General features: G+C 26.8%; 1 protein-coding gene across 1 annotated transcript in view; it reads left to right on the forward strand.

Annotated features, from left to right (window-relative positions):
- Nucleotides 1-14896, forward strand: part of LOC113548959 (prolyl endopeptidase FAP-like) — a 230699-nt gene extending 215803 nt beyond the window's left edge. The window contains 15 exon segments of the mRNA XM_026950073.1: nt 5614-5666; nt 5767-5987; nt 6402-6559; nt 6873-6979; nt 7722-7845; nt 8327-8556; nt 9749-9907; nt 10166-10311; nt 11451-11578; nt 11669-11766; nt 11940-12109; nt 12112-12133; nt 12218-12375; nt 12715-12926; nt 13494-14896. Of these exon segments, the coding sequence (XP_026805874.1) occupies nt 5614-5666; nt 5767-5987; nt 6402-6559; nt 6873-6979; nt 7722-7845; nt 8327-8556; nt 9749-9907; nt 10166-10311; nt 11451-11578; nt 11669-11766; nt 11940-12109; nt 12112-12133; nt 12218-12375; nt 12715-12926; nt 13494-13637 (2130 nt within the window). The 3' untranslated portion in view covers nt 13638-14896.
- Nucleotides 14897-15430: the final 534 nt, after the last annotated feature.

The following is a 15430-nucleotide window of genomic DNA, read 5'->3' on the forward strand; positions in this document are numbered from 1 at the left end:
AATATCATGTCTATTAATAAAAAGTAATTCAATTAAATTACAAAACCACAAAAAGACTAAAATTTTAGATTTTATATTTCCTATTGATAAGATTAAAATTAAACTTAATAATATTTTTTTTAATATTTGTTTTAAAATATCCAAGATAATTTAATTCGTAATTATTCAATTATTAAAAATGTATAAACTTTATGCATAAAGCAATTAATTTAATTATTTTTACGTAAAATTATTGTTTTTAGTATTAATTAGATATATCATTGTATACCTATTATAAATACAACTAAGGACCTTTTAAAAAAAACGTTTTCTACCAAAATGTATAAACATTTATATTAAGAATTTAAGTTACGTAACACAAAAATAAGTGACTGCATTATCTTAAAATCCATGTAACTACTTGTTAACGATCGTGAACATTTCCTATGTTGCATTTATTTTCTTTTTAATATCATAATGGAATTCTTTTTTTGTTTTAAATTGATTTTAGTAAAAAATATGTCAATATTGAAACATTTTTCACTGATATTAAAATCAAATAAATAATAAATATTACGGTAAATGGAATCTGACGAATGATGCATTTAAAAAATAAAACAAAATGGAATATAATAAGATTAATCGGTTTCAAATTAATATTATTGGAGGGAGTTTGACCCGATGGAGATAAAAAGAAACAATAATAAATTACTAAAAGCACTTTGAATCTGTTACAAAAATACATTTAAAAATCGCTGAGCAAATAACTGTCAAATTTAATATTATCTTATGAATTATACCAATTTGTCATGCTATATTTCCGGGATTATTTTTCAGAAAATTCAATATTTTTCTATAATTGGATTTTTTCGTTTTTTTTTTTTTTTTTTTTTTTAATATAGTATTACAATAAGAAATGTTTGTGTGTAGTGAATTGTATTATATTGTCTTGCTCGGGTAATAACCAATAAAAAGTCGTACAGCTTGAACTATATTACTATATAGATTTACGAAAGTATTTTGTTATTTTAGTACGTACGACGAGTGTACCTAAGTGTATACAGTGTACAATAGTGTGCTGTGCGCCGTACATTATTATATTTACGAATGAAATCCGTATAAACTATACTACCGTGCACTAGTAAAATATTTCACCGATGGCTTTATTGAAAACAATATCTACGATAACCGTATCATAATTTTAAAAAATAAATTAAAAAATCGAAGAGCAAAAGTTCAAAAAAAAAAAGAAAAGGCAAGAAAAACACTTTTGCTATACGCGCACTCTCGAGAAATGGACGTGCAATTTTTTATGCCGAAAAACGATAAAGTTAAAATGAATGTTTGATTTGCATAAGCCGGAATAAAAAGTTTTCCGTCAACGTCACGTCCACGCGCGTATTGCAGTTTTTCTTTGGCCCGTCGACGTTTGACGTGAACGACGAAAAGAAAAAATGTTTTAATATGTAAATACTACACACGCGCTCGCAGTAATGTATACGTGCATATTATTCTATAGCCGTGCCCACGTCGACCGGATGCCCAGGAAAATGAAGAAATAACGAATACTCGATAATATATTTGAAAAAGAAAAAAAAAAGAAACAAAACGAGAGACGGATGACGGCATAGAGGTCTTTAGTTATTACGGTGATGTATATACGCGTTGAGTGCCAAACGTATACACTTTGAAGTGCAATAACAAATTTGAAAAAACTCGGTTCTGTAACATTTGGACGGGCCGCGTGAACGATTGTCCGTAGACCGTAATTCAATTGATGTCCGTAAGACGAATAATATCCGTACAGTGCATAGCTATATGGTATTAATGGTAGATAGCTATAGCTGGATACCGATACCGCAGTTTTATATTTGTTGGTTTTTTTTCCGTCGTATCAACTTTTAAGGACAGGCTGCTCGTCGCCAGTAGCTTTTCGCTGAACATGTTATTATCATGTATCACTTATTCTCATAATGTTTTTTAGCGACCTTGCTTTTATATGTTTTTGTTTCCGAAAAATGTCATCGATATAGTCGCAATACATATAAATATAAGAGTATTACGAGCATTATTTTTTGGTTAAACCGGGTATATTATATTGAATTACTCGTACAATTTTTTTTCGAGAAATTCAATTTCTATTACCTACCACGATCGAGTTCGTTTTATGTATGCGACACATGCAAAACATAGACTCCATACGCTCTTTATTACGATACCAAACTTAAGCATACTTTCCTATAAATTCGGATTTCATATTTTATATTCAATTATTTTAAATTGAAAAAATATAATTTTTTTTTTTTGTCATTAATTCAGCGATTAATTTATTTCTTAAAAATAACAGGACATGCAGCGATTAGTGACCTTAAATTTAAAATATTGACTTCGAAGAAAATAATGACTTCGTAGATAAGTTAGAGTGTCTCCAAATTATATATAATAAGTATATTTTTCATTTTAACGTTAGAAGAACGAGATTGCTTTCATTTAAACAAATAATAGTTAGATATTTGATAATTTAAGATTTTATTGAATGAAAATTGAATAACATTTCATATCCCATATGATATACTTTCCTAGATATCGATAAAACTGGCAAAAATAAATTGAGATTATTTATATTTAAAAATTCTACAATAGTTATTTTTTCGTTATAAAACTTTCACACTTTCTAAAAACAACTTAAAAAAATTACAAAAATGCTATAAATGAAATATGTATTATATTTTAATGTTATAGTAATCCTAAATAGTTATTTTAATAACAAAAGCTAATAGGTGTACAACAATGTTATGATATAAAACAAAACTATAATATTAAACTGAAGTTTTCCATGCATTTATATAAAAAATGTACCATCAGGTTTTTTAATAACATGGAAGATTTTCATTTTCAAACACCGAATGACTTGGATATAATAATAGAAAATCCAAATGAACAATTAAACAATTAAAAAAAAAAAAAAAAAATAGAACATTACTCATTTTGATCAACATTTTTCAGAATACAAAGTACCATTCGTAGTATATATTTTGAAACTTAAAGTTATTACTTTCATACTTATGGATATAATGTATTTTATTGATCGTCAAAAATAAATAGAATAATAATAATAATTTAAGTTTGAATTTATAGAATTACATCATTAATATTTGAATACAGTCATGTCTTTTCGTAATACTTTATTTGTTCGTTTGTTTTATACATTTTGTATGAATAATTAATGCATATATATATATATGTATGTATATATTTAAATTTAATAACACCAAATTATAATCAAATATTTTTCGTTATGTGTAATTAGTAATTACATTGTCTTAATTTTTTAGGTTACAATTTAATAAAATTAATTATAAGTAGGGATTGAATAAACTGTATTATGCGATTCAGCTCCATGATAACCCACAGATATCAATACTATTAAAATGTACATTTAAGTTATTTACGCTAAGAAAAAAACTTGTGTATAATAATATTACAATACTTTTCGTGTACATTAATTACAATTATTTAAAGTAAACGTTAACATATTACACCAAATATTACAAAGCGGGTACCTACGTAGTATATACAATACAGACTGAATCATTTATCTTAAAAAAAAAAAAACTTGTAAATCTGACATACCTATCCGGATGAACTCTGCACAGTTTTTCAATATCAAACCAAATTATTCGACCAAAAATTTTCCTGGTAGTTTTTATTATATACCTCACAATGTTCGTACACTTTACGAGAAAAATAACCTCTTACTTGGAATTTTTTTTTTACCCGCAATTTTCATGACGTATTTTTAACCCGTCCTCTGTTTTTTTTTTTTTTAAAAAAGACTTACAGAACATAAACTTTTACTAGGATGCTCGAAGAATTCATTACTGCACCTTGCCGCGCCATCATTGTGTAGTGTACATAACGGACAAAATGTACATTTCATCACAAACGTTTATAATGGAGACCCGTTAGCGTTATGGGGAATGATATATGTGTATAGTGGACTAGCTTAATATATTTTTAAGAATGAATTTACATTTTTATTACGCTTTTGGATACATGTCTGCCACACGGTTAAGCTTTGCGACAACCGTTACCAAGGACACCGAGGACAAAATCACGAATTAATACATAATAAAAAAAATAATTTATCCAACGTTTTTATCATTTTTAATTTTAGTATTTTTTTTTCATTTCAATTAATTTCAATCAAAATGTGTTAATGTTAATTTATACTCGTGTATTTTTTTTTATTACTCATAAGTTAATAATAAAATCAAAAAAACCAGTATCTATACATTAATTATATCATAGAATTAATAAATTTAAATTACTTATGCTGAAGATTTTGTTTTCTATCTTTAATAAACCACGCAACAAAATCATCATAACATTATTATATTTAGACTTACCTAAATATCAAGCCTAAAACAGTCAAAAATAAATATCAATATCAATAGTTAATTGTCCGTTAGTGTATTTTTATTAATAGGTATTTGATTCTATAAAATAGTAATTATAAATACGTATGCCTTCATAATAATAATGTACAACAGCTGCTGTTAATGATAGTTTTTTGTGCTTGCTTTATTATATTCTGTAGGTCTGCTTTATTACTTCAACATGTAAAGCACAAAGTCTATGATGTATTTTTATGCGCAGCTGAAGAAACCACACAGTTTATTTCACTTTATTGTAATTTTATAATAAAACTTAATTAAGTCAGATGCTTATACCTATTACTCTACAATCTTCTTCTTTTTTTTTTTTTTTATTAAAAATAATATTTTCCTAGCCTTGGCTATCTGCATCTAATGATATTTACAATTGTACATTTTTAGTTATTTGAAAATGATGAATAATTAAGATAAGTAATTTAACTAGTGAGATAGAATATTAGCTATCTACAATTACAATATATACATTAGTGAATTTTACGCCATTTGACGTAACTATAATAATACTTTAAGTAACAGTGAACTGATTAAATAATAATAACAATATGAGACATCAACAAATAATATAGACATATACAACAATAATGAAAGCATATATAACAATAATATTGCGAGTTTTAAACTTTTAACAGATAACATATATACGATCTTCTACCCACGATAATTCAACGTGATACTTACTACGATTATAATAATACGATCTATTTATAATAGGTACCTATAAAGTGCAGTGTTATTACCGAATGTTTAATGCTTTTAATTCAGTTATAACTAAAATAATATTGATGGAAAGATGATTAAATTATCGATTCCTGTTTAAAGCCAAGACAATTTTCTTTGCAGTTTTCAATAATAAAATATTTGAAAAGTAATCCAAAAATAATCGGCTTACAGTAGATTGAAATGAGGGGAGGGGGTATAATATGAATTTTGACTATACTGGACATGCATATATTATAAAGGTAAAAAAAACTAAAAAAAAATATTAAAGCTCTTTTTATCCGAAAATGTATAGTAATAAAGTTATATTAGTATTAATACCGGAATAATAATTTGAATCTGTGGTTTTTTTGAAACTATCATTATTCGTCACACTCGACAGTAAATAGCTACCTACGTGTTAATATTAAAAACGCTCAGCACTTGGCATTTTACACACTCGACATTTTTGGTTTTTTAGATTTACACGAACACGCGGGAGGCCAAGTATCACGTTTTTGAAGTATCAACCCAGTAAGTTGGAGAGTGAACGGATTCCCCGCAGTGTCCTTCATCCCACCGACTCCTCTTTTCATGTCTTAATAATGGGGTTTTTTTTTTGCGTTTTCGACAGAAATGGCGTACCACTTATGACTACCTCCAAAACAGTGGATGATGGCGAACAAATTTACATACAAAAAGCGCAATGGTCACCGACCGGTAGTGGACTGGTGTTCGTGCACAAAAACGATTTGTACTATAAAATCCACGGGAACCGTCACAGTAGAGTTCTCAGGATTACGGACACGGGTTCGTCAACCGTGTTCAATGGTATACCAGATTGGCTGTATCAAGGTAAGCAAAAAATTTAAGATCATTGTATACTGTGTTAAAATTGTTATAATTATATTACGTATCTAATTGTGCATGACACAGTTTGACGGTTAAGAAATGCGAAAAAGCGCACGTTGTAAAGGTGAATATATTTCAAAAAATGTACAAAATAAATTTAGGTAGTGATTTAATAAATTTTTAAAAACATTATATAAGCATTATGTTGAATTTAAATAATTCAAAAATCATACAAGCTAATTAGATAAAAGTTTTTAACGGAAACAGCAGTAATGCAGGCAATGTATTTTAAAAATGTTTAAAATAACAATAAATCATTGGTCAACAATATGAATTCAGAGTAAAATATATGTGTTTAATCATTATTGCAATAATCGTAATGAATCATAACGTCACGATAATTTTTTCACATTTTAGAAGAAATTTTCAAATCCGATAAGGCGTTTTGGTTTTCACCAACTGGACGGTATTTAGCGTATGTGACATTCAATGATTCATTGGTTGGCGAATACAAATATCCAGTATACAACACACGATTCCAGTATCCATATTATCAGTCTTTAAGATATCCAAAGGTACGTTTATAATATTATAATATGATGTTTTCTTAAATCAAATCAATTTAGTTTTTAACCTTTATAACAAATTATAAACAAAAATAAAAATTTAAGAATGGTTTTTATAACTACTATGGTAATATTTAAATTTTTGATATACTACAACCATACGTATATTTATTAAATTGTATCATAATAATATAATGTCCCACTGAATTAATTTATGTCTGTTCACCTTCACATATTTCTTATTACATATAACACAAGTAGAGGAATATTATACTATTGTAATTATATTCAATTTAAACTTACAAGTTATTGCTTATTCCAGGCGGGAACCCCAAATCCATCGGTGACTGTGTGGTTGAGAGATCTGAAAAACGATAGTTTATCAAATGTTACGCTATTACAAAAACCACAAGCATTACATACGGAAAGGTGAGATGTTTTTTTATGGTCAGATACCTTTAGCTATTAGTTTATAGTTAACAAATGATAAATTTAACTTTAAATGTTTCAAGTAAATATGGAGGCAATTATAAACTTAAAACCGTGAAAAATATATTAAATTATTGTTTTTTTTTTTATTACTTTTGATCACACATAATATAGTGATTATGTAATTTTATTTTGTACAGAAACCAAATATCTAACTAAAAAATGCATAATATATTATTCCTTTTTATTGAACTACCGATGATAGTGGTTTAGGCAATTAAACGTTTGCATCAATTAAATCAATTAAGTTATTAAACCAAGTAATATTTATATGTTTTTATTATATTTAAAATCATTTTAATTGATAACTAAATAAAAACACTATAATTAATTAGTTTAAACTACAGCTATAGATTATAATTTAATGTCTATAATTATGATAATTATTTTAATTTATCACATTATTTTTCAATTTCACTGGAAAAAGATAAGTTGTTAAAAGGTGTTCTTGAATTAAAATTGTTAAAATAATAATAATTAGAAAATAAACTTATTAGTGTCGATTTCGAAAGTTTTAAAAAAAATGAATTTTTAATTAGGCAATGTATTTTGCTATCATATTTTTTATTTGTATAATATATAATATATTTTTATTATATCATAGTTATATCTTGTATACATTTTTATAGACTCAAATTTCATAAATTATTGTTTTTATTTTTTTTCTGTTATTATTTTATAGTGAACCTTATTTAATGCATGTCAAGTGGGCAAATGAAAAACGTATTGGAGTTGTTTGGATGAATAGAAAACAGACAATAATGGTGATATCTATCTGCTCGGAGCCAAACTGGGAGTGTCAAGACGTGAGTATAAAACTATAATGTGAATCTGTGATAGTAGTATTATAAACTTCTCACACTGTCTACTTTCAATGTTGTGCTTACTGGCATGTGATCGATAAACATATTATATTAATGTATTATAGTATGATATAATATCATGACGAACATATAACTATGAATAAATTATATTACTATAATATGCGATTGGTTTAAAGAGCATACTGAGTGTAGATGAATAAGTGATTGTATAATATGTTTTTTTTTAAATAATTTATATAAAATCCTATCATCATTAATATCTGTCGATATGTCAGCTGGTAAAATTTGTAAAAAGAAAAATTATTTTTCAAACAACGACATATTATAGTCATCACACATTTCCATGCATTTAAATAATTAAATATTGCAGTGTGGTGATTTAAAAAAATAAATCGTTACGATTGCAAATAAATATATATTTTTTTTTTTTATCTTTGTAATAAGCTAATAAATAACGTTTTAGTCCTATGTGGAGAAAATCGGTGATGGAAAGGGATGGTTGGAAAACACCGAAGTCGTGTTCAATGAGGAGGGCACTAGTTATTTGGCAATATTACCTGTACTTGACGGTCCACGCGGAACATATCCACACATCTGCCATGTTGATATATTTACAAAAATCGTACTGCCGCTGACGAGTGGAAGTTTTTGCGTCGTTCGAATCGTCCAATGGGACCAGACGAACCAACTTATGTAAGTGATAATATTTATTGCACGTTAAACAGGATGACGATAATTTTGTGCAACAATAATATGTTATTATGATTTGATAATAGATCAATACAGATAAAAATGTGTGAAACGAAAACATTAAAAAACGCTAATCTAAAATAATCTAAAATGGTTTATAATATTTTGATTGTTAAACACTATTTTAAATAACACTATTGATTATTTTTAAAATAAAACATAGTTTGATACAATTTTCGTGGGAGAAACATCTTATTATCGTAAATGTAACGTAACCTCTTCACCGCTATATACTGTTTGACGGGTAAAGTATTCGATTATTGATTTATATAAATATATCTATTATGTTGTATATTGGTAAAATATTATACAAATAATTGAATGTATAATGATGTATAAAGTATATAATGTATTAAGGTTTATTGATCTGTATATGGTGTGTCGACGTGCCGTGAATGTGGGTTTTCTCCTCTGTCGTATTTCTATCTGTGTCGCACACTCTCCTCAAGCACGCATCACTCATTACTATTTACCACGACGTGTGCCGGAAAACCTTAAATCAGCAATCGGCTTTTGCTCGCCATTTCTTTCATTCAGCATATTAGTCGTATTCTACCTAAAGAGCGATGAACGATGTCATTATACGGAAATAATTACATGTATACCTCTGTCCATTTAAATCTGCACCAGCTTTGAGAAATAAAAACAGCAGCAGCTGAATTGAAAGTTTAGATTTTATATTATTATACTACTGATTGAAAAAAATAATGACAGTACTCCTGCAACCACCTCTGGCCGTATTTGCTTGGTTGGACTTAATATAGTAATATATACTGGACCAAGGCAAGTAGGGGTGAATTTATCTTTTTTTGGTTGAGTTTTTGACAAATAGATAAACTCATTATATTACCTAATATAACATTTCCACATTCACAAGTGACAATGTGACACGTAAAACCAGCACATAAAACGTATAAATATTCTTCGTAAATGGTTTTTTTTTTATATATAAAGTGTACACTGAAATATATGTATATAAATGTTTTTTTGCGGGTTGTTCGATGAATACACGAGCGTCTGTGTTTAATTGGATAAAACCGCAGTTGCGTCTGTTTGAATCGTTCAATTATTCGTTTTATTGCAGTTACATCGGTGAATTATTTTACACATTATAAAGGCTAACTTTAATTTATAGATACTTCGAAGCGATACCAGAAGGAAAACCGTCGCAACGGCATTTATACAAAGTGCCGGATAACGTTAACAGCACAGCGGGCTGGGAATGTTTGACATGCCCTCCGAATGGACCGAAAAAAAATACTTCCAAAATGGACACGATGAGTTCGGATATCAGGTAAAACAAAAACTCATGTGAATGTATATTAATATCGGTATAAATTGGCAGTTAATGTGATTTCACATATCACATTGAATAAACAAAAAAAAACAAACAAACAAACACCAAAACTTTAAACTGTTATTGGGTTTTATATATTTATAGTTTTTTAAATTCTATAGTTATCGTCTAACTTGTTAAGCGCGCTACTGTCGCTTATCGTAGTAATTTATGGATTATTCAACAGATGGAGTTACATTATTTATTTTTTCGCAGCGATTCATTCCGGTTAAGTCTTAAAGGATTGGAGTCTTCGAAACTACCACACGATTCGTGGCCAGTGAGGACGAACTCGTGTCTATATGTCCGATCTCATTTTTGTCGGTACCCGAATTCCAAATACTACGTTTTAGAATGTTTAGGTAAGTTGGTAAATTACAATGAGTACTAAATGTAATTTATTTATTTATGGACGATCTCGCTAATGGTGATTCTAAACATGATGAAAAAATGTCGGACAACGAGCTATACATGAAAAAATAAAATGTTATCATTTAGATGGAAACAGCATTACCTAACCAATTTTCAGCTAATAACAAATTCATAAAAATTACTAAAGATATACCATTAATTTATATTATTTTATAATAAAATGCTCGATAAATATAATATTTAGGTAACTTTATACGAACAAATAATTATTTATGAAATACTATTATTTTTATCAAATTAATGCAATTCAGGAACTGTACTAATGTCTAATACTAATAATAATTATATAATATTATAATTATCGTATATCATGACAAACGATAATACCTTATTTGTATATGATCATGTTTATGTCAGTGTCGTGTTCATCACGTCATGATAATTCATTATTTTTATGTTTAAGCAAATGTTTTAATTTGTTTTACATATATTATTATGTGAATACATTATATTATGTATATTAAAGTATAGTTCCCTGAAAGTTTATTTGAATATGTAGTCTGAAAAAGTGAGTTTTTCTCGAATATCGTTAAAAAATTAAAATGTTATTCTACAAAATAATACAAATTAATTACATTCTAAATTATTTAAGCAAATTTAATCATATTAAAAAAGTGAATATTATAAAATTTTTGAATTTAGTAATTTTGTTATATTATATAGAATAAGAGAAATTTCAAAATTAAATTTGTAATATGATCTTTCTTAATGAATACTCTTTTATGGTTGTCATATTTAAAAATTAATAAAGTTATTCTACCTCTAAATTAGTTTTAAAAATATTTTTTTTTCTAAACTGAACTTATGTAAAAACGATACATAGTATACACAATTTCAAATAAAAACCAAAAGAGTTCTAGAAATATAGGTCTAAAATGTAGGTTGTTAATATATATTTTTCTTTTGTTTGGCTCCAAATCAAATGTTTTTCAAAAAAAAAAAAAAAAAATGTTACATAAAAAAAATTATGTATAATGAAAACAAAATAATACGATGAGACTATTTAAAGAATTATCCATTTATTTATTATTTATTTGATAAATGTTCTACAATAATGAAACATTTACAGGTCCTTTAGTGCCCAAAGTGATATTAATGAACCTGCAGATAAATCAAAAAGTAATGATATTAAACAATTATACAGCACTGGCAGCTAAATATTCTACAATGGCTAAACCTAACATACAAATAATGCAGGTAGAAAATAACAGTGGGATTTACATAAAAGTTTTTTTAATGATAATAATAAGCAAAAAAAAAAAAAATATTTAAAAACGATTTTTTCAGGTGGAGGTCGAAAGCGGATTCATCGCTCAAACCAAATTGATGCTTCCTCCTGCATTTAAAGAATACGACGAAACCGCGTTTCCGTTTATTTTATACATGTAAGAATATGTTTGTGGTTATTATTTTTTTTTTAACCGTATTACAATTATATAGTAAACCTATAGTGACCGAACGTTTTCTAGTCGCACGTGTTTTTAAACAGAATAACAAATAGATCATAATACCACACTATAAACGTGCATTTCGTAGTAAACTATTTTATTGATTACAGTAAAGGAAAGCCTGGCACTCAGTCGGTTACCGAAGAGTGGTCTGTAGATTGGGCCACGTACTTGTGCAGCAACAAGAATATTATCATCGCCATAATCGACGGTCGTGGAACATTAGGCCAGGGCGACAGATCTAGAACGTCCATTTACTATAAAATGGGAACCACGGACATCCAGATCAGCTTACAGTTTTATTGTAAGTACACAAATTTAATTTGTACTTTTTTCCATAGATTTCTAAACATAGTACATGCACACAATAATATTATTTAATTTTCAGGTACCTTAAAGACACGCTAAAATTTATAGACAAAGACCGTATTGGAATTTGGGGCAAAGGATACGGCGGATACGCCACTGGAATGATACTTGCCAAACGACCAGAAGTGTTTCGATGCGGCATTGCGACGTCACCAATTACGAATTGGGCGCATTTCGGTAATTGTTATAATATTAACTATAAAACCTTATTGATATAAGCACGTAGTTAAGTATACAAATATATTACAAAAATAAATAATTAAATATTTTTAGGACATTTATTATTGCATAGAACCTTACTTTTTCACTGTACCCTAAAGAATAAAGAAAGAAAAATAATGATATTTTACTGTTTTATTGATTTTAAAACCAATTTATATCAAAAATGATTTGCTAATTAATCATGTTGATATAATTTAAAAATAATTAATAGTTATAAAAAAAAAAAAATAAATAAATACTTTTACCATTAACCAATTAACCAGTCATTTTTAAACTGATGTTTTTTTTTTTTAGATTCGGCTTGGACTGAAAAGTTGATGGGCACCCCAAATGTGACAGACAATTATCGTGGATACGAAGACTCAGATTTAAGTAAAAAGGCAATTACATTGGATAAAAAACTGTTAATGTTAATTCATGGCAGTGCAGATGAAACAGTCCATTATCAGCATAGCATGATGCTGATTAGGGCATTAACAGAAAAAGGAATATTATTCAGACACCAAGTATGTCTTCTGTCATTATTATTTATTATTATTAGACAGTTAAATAATTATAAGTTATAAATTTAAAGACAAGTAAAGTTCAACTAAAAAGCACAAATGCATAAGTAAAATATTGTCTAAAAAAAACGTCAATTTTTTAAGTGATTAAAGAAAAATTGCTTTATTAAAAACATTTAGTTATGGCAAACAAATTAAATGCATTTCATTTTGTGTAAAAAATTTAAAATAAATTTAAAATCAGATCACATGAGTAATATTATGATGTTAACTGTTTTTTTAGAATTTTGATTAATTTATAGTTATTAAATTGAGTGATGTGCTATACAAACTAATTAACTACGTTTATTATTTTTTAGAATAGAAGGATTATATTTTCAGTACTTATACTGAAATATAATTACACATTTAATAATGATAATACATATACAACACATATTACATATTATTATGATGTACTCCAAATACAATTATTATATTATTTATGAATAATTTATTTAATACTAGTATAATTTTATGGTATCTATATGATTAAACTATATTCTTAATCTAATCCTATTTTATTTTCAGACATATCCAGATGAAGGACATACTTTCGATGGATCGACTAAACATTTATTGCATGCTATGGAACATTTTTGGGATGAGTGTTTCGGTCCATTGGACTTTGATGACTGGGACGAGAGCTTAAACTTTTTTGCTTTTACGCAGTAATTCAAAATACAAACCAGTTCAACCCAGTGATGTATTTATGACTGGAAGCTTGCAGTTAATACTCCTAAAGAATTTCTTATATTCCTATATTATTTTAAAATTTACACAGAAAAAAAATTGAATATTGTTGATAACATTTTTTTCCTGTTTAAGAGCATTTGTTATATTATGTTGATAAAGTATGTTATTTATAATATTTATAATATTTATATTATTTCGAATTGAGATAATCCTGCATCCAATAGCTTTCAGAATCTGTTATTTTTAATGTATTTTAAAACGCTACCTATACGTGTGGATTCACTTGGGCGCTGCGTTATCAGCTATGTATTTAAAATCGTGGCAATCATTAATTTAAATGTTAGAAATGTTATTATAGCAGCTTTAACAATAAATTACTTATCACCTCCCCTCCCTGTTAAAACAAAAAACAAAATGCGTAAATATACCACCGTATCGACCAATACGAGTCCGTCAATGGCTTCAGAAATGTTTTCCGATTATAAAAACATATTCACAGGGTGATCAATTTCATAATAAAATCAAACTAATCGTATTGTAGACCAACATTGTGATTACGAAATGAAGACAATCTGTGTAATTTGCAAACGAGTGGAGTCTTAAACCAATAACACCGGTGTAAAATTATTATTTATTTGTATCACATAATCATTCAGAGCTTAATGTATCAATGTAATGTATTTATCAACTATTATACTGATCACAATTTATCATCGTAAAATCATTTTTACGCACAAATTGTTTACTAACAGTGGTTACATTTTCACATATTACAATGTAAATGTTTCATTCAAATGTACACTTTGCTTATCCATTCAGAATTAACTACAGTAGAATGTTTTTGTAACGACTACATTTATAATTTTATCAATAGTGTAATTCAGACATAAATTTACCGATTATCAAATAATTGTGTTGAAATAACATAACAAATAGTAAAATGTGTTCTATTAAAATATAGTCGATTTTCTATTTATTGTTGTGTAGGATATCGTATACATTATTTGGCTCAAGTAACTGTGATAAACAACTATACAAAAAAAAATTGACATTTGCCATAGCAGTAAAACAATAATAAATGCCACTTTTTTTTTTTTTATTAAATATTAAAAATGTATGTTATTATTTTATACACAGTGTATGAAATTAATGATAACTAAAAAAATCATATAAATATTTAACTGCCTGAATATCTGTACATTAATTTTGAGAAGAGCTAACAGTTTATTATTAGTAAATACTTTTTAACTGACAGTTTATTAAAAAAACTATTTAAAATAATAATTATAATAATCATTTTGATTGTATTATTTTTCTTGCAAATATGAAATCATGTTGGAAATAAACTATTATTGATACACGCTGTCTGAGAATTAAAATTTAGTTTATCGGATTTTAAGACTTAAAGATGTTTTAATTTCCAAAAAAAAAAAAAAAAAATGTATACCTCTTAAACATTTAAGTCGTTATTAAAAAGTGTTTTGCCATATTATTCAATATTGAATTCAGTGAATTAAATTAATTAGAATATGTATTGATATTTGTTTGTTGATATATATTTATCGTAGTGCTTGGTACGAGTTGATCTGTTATTATTTAGTTATACAAAAAAAAAAAAATATCTTTGTTGTTATATATTATGTTGTTTATACATTCCTTTAATAAGTAAAGATTATGAAGTGTTTAAACGTAATCTTTGTGCATTTTGTGGATTCAAATAGTTCAGATTATATTTAATACAATTTCAAACAATTTTGAATATAATAATTATA

The sequence above is a fragment of the Rhopalosiphum maidis genome, chromosome 1, assembly GCF_003676215.2.
Source record: "Rhopalosiphum maidis isolate BTI-1 chromosome 1, ASM367621v3, whole genome shotgun sequence".
NCBI classification, from domain to species: domain Eukaryota; kingdom Metazoa; phylum Arthropoda; class Insecta; order Hemiptera; family Aphididae; genus Rhopalosiphum; species Rhopalosiphum maidis.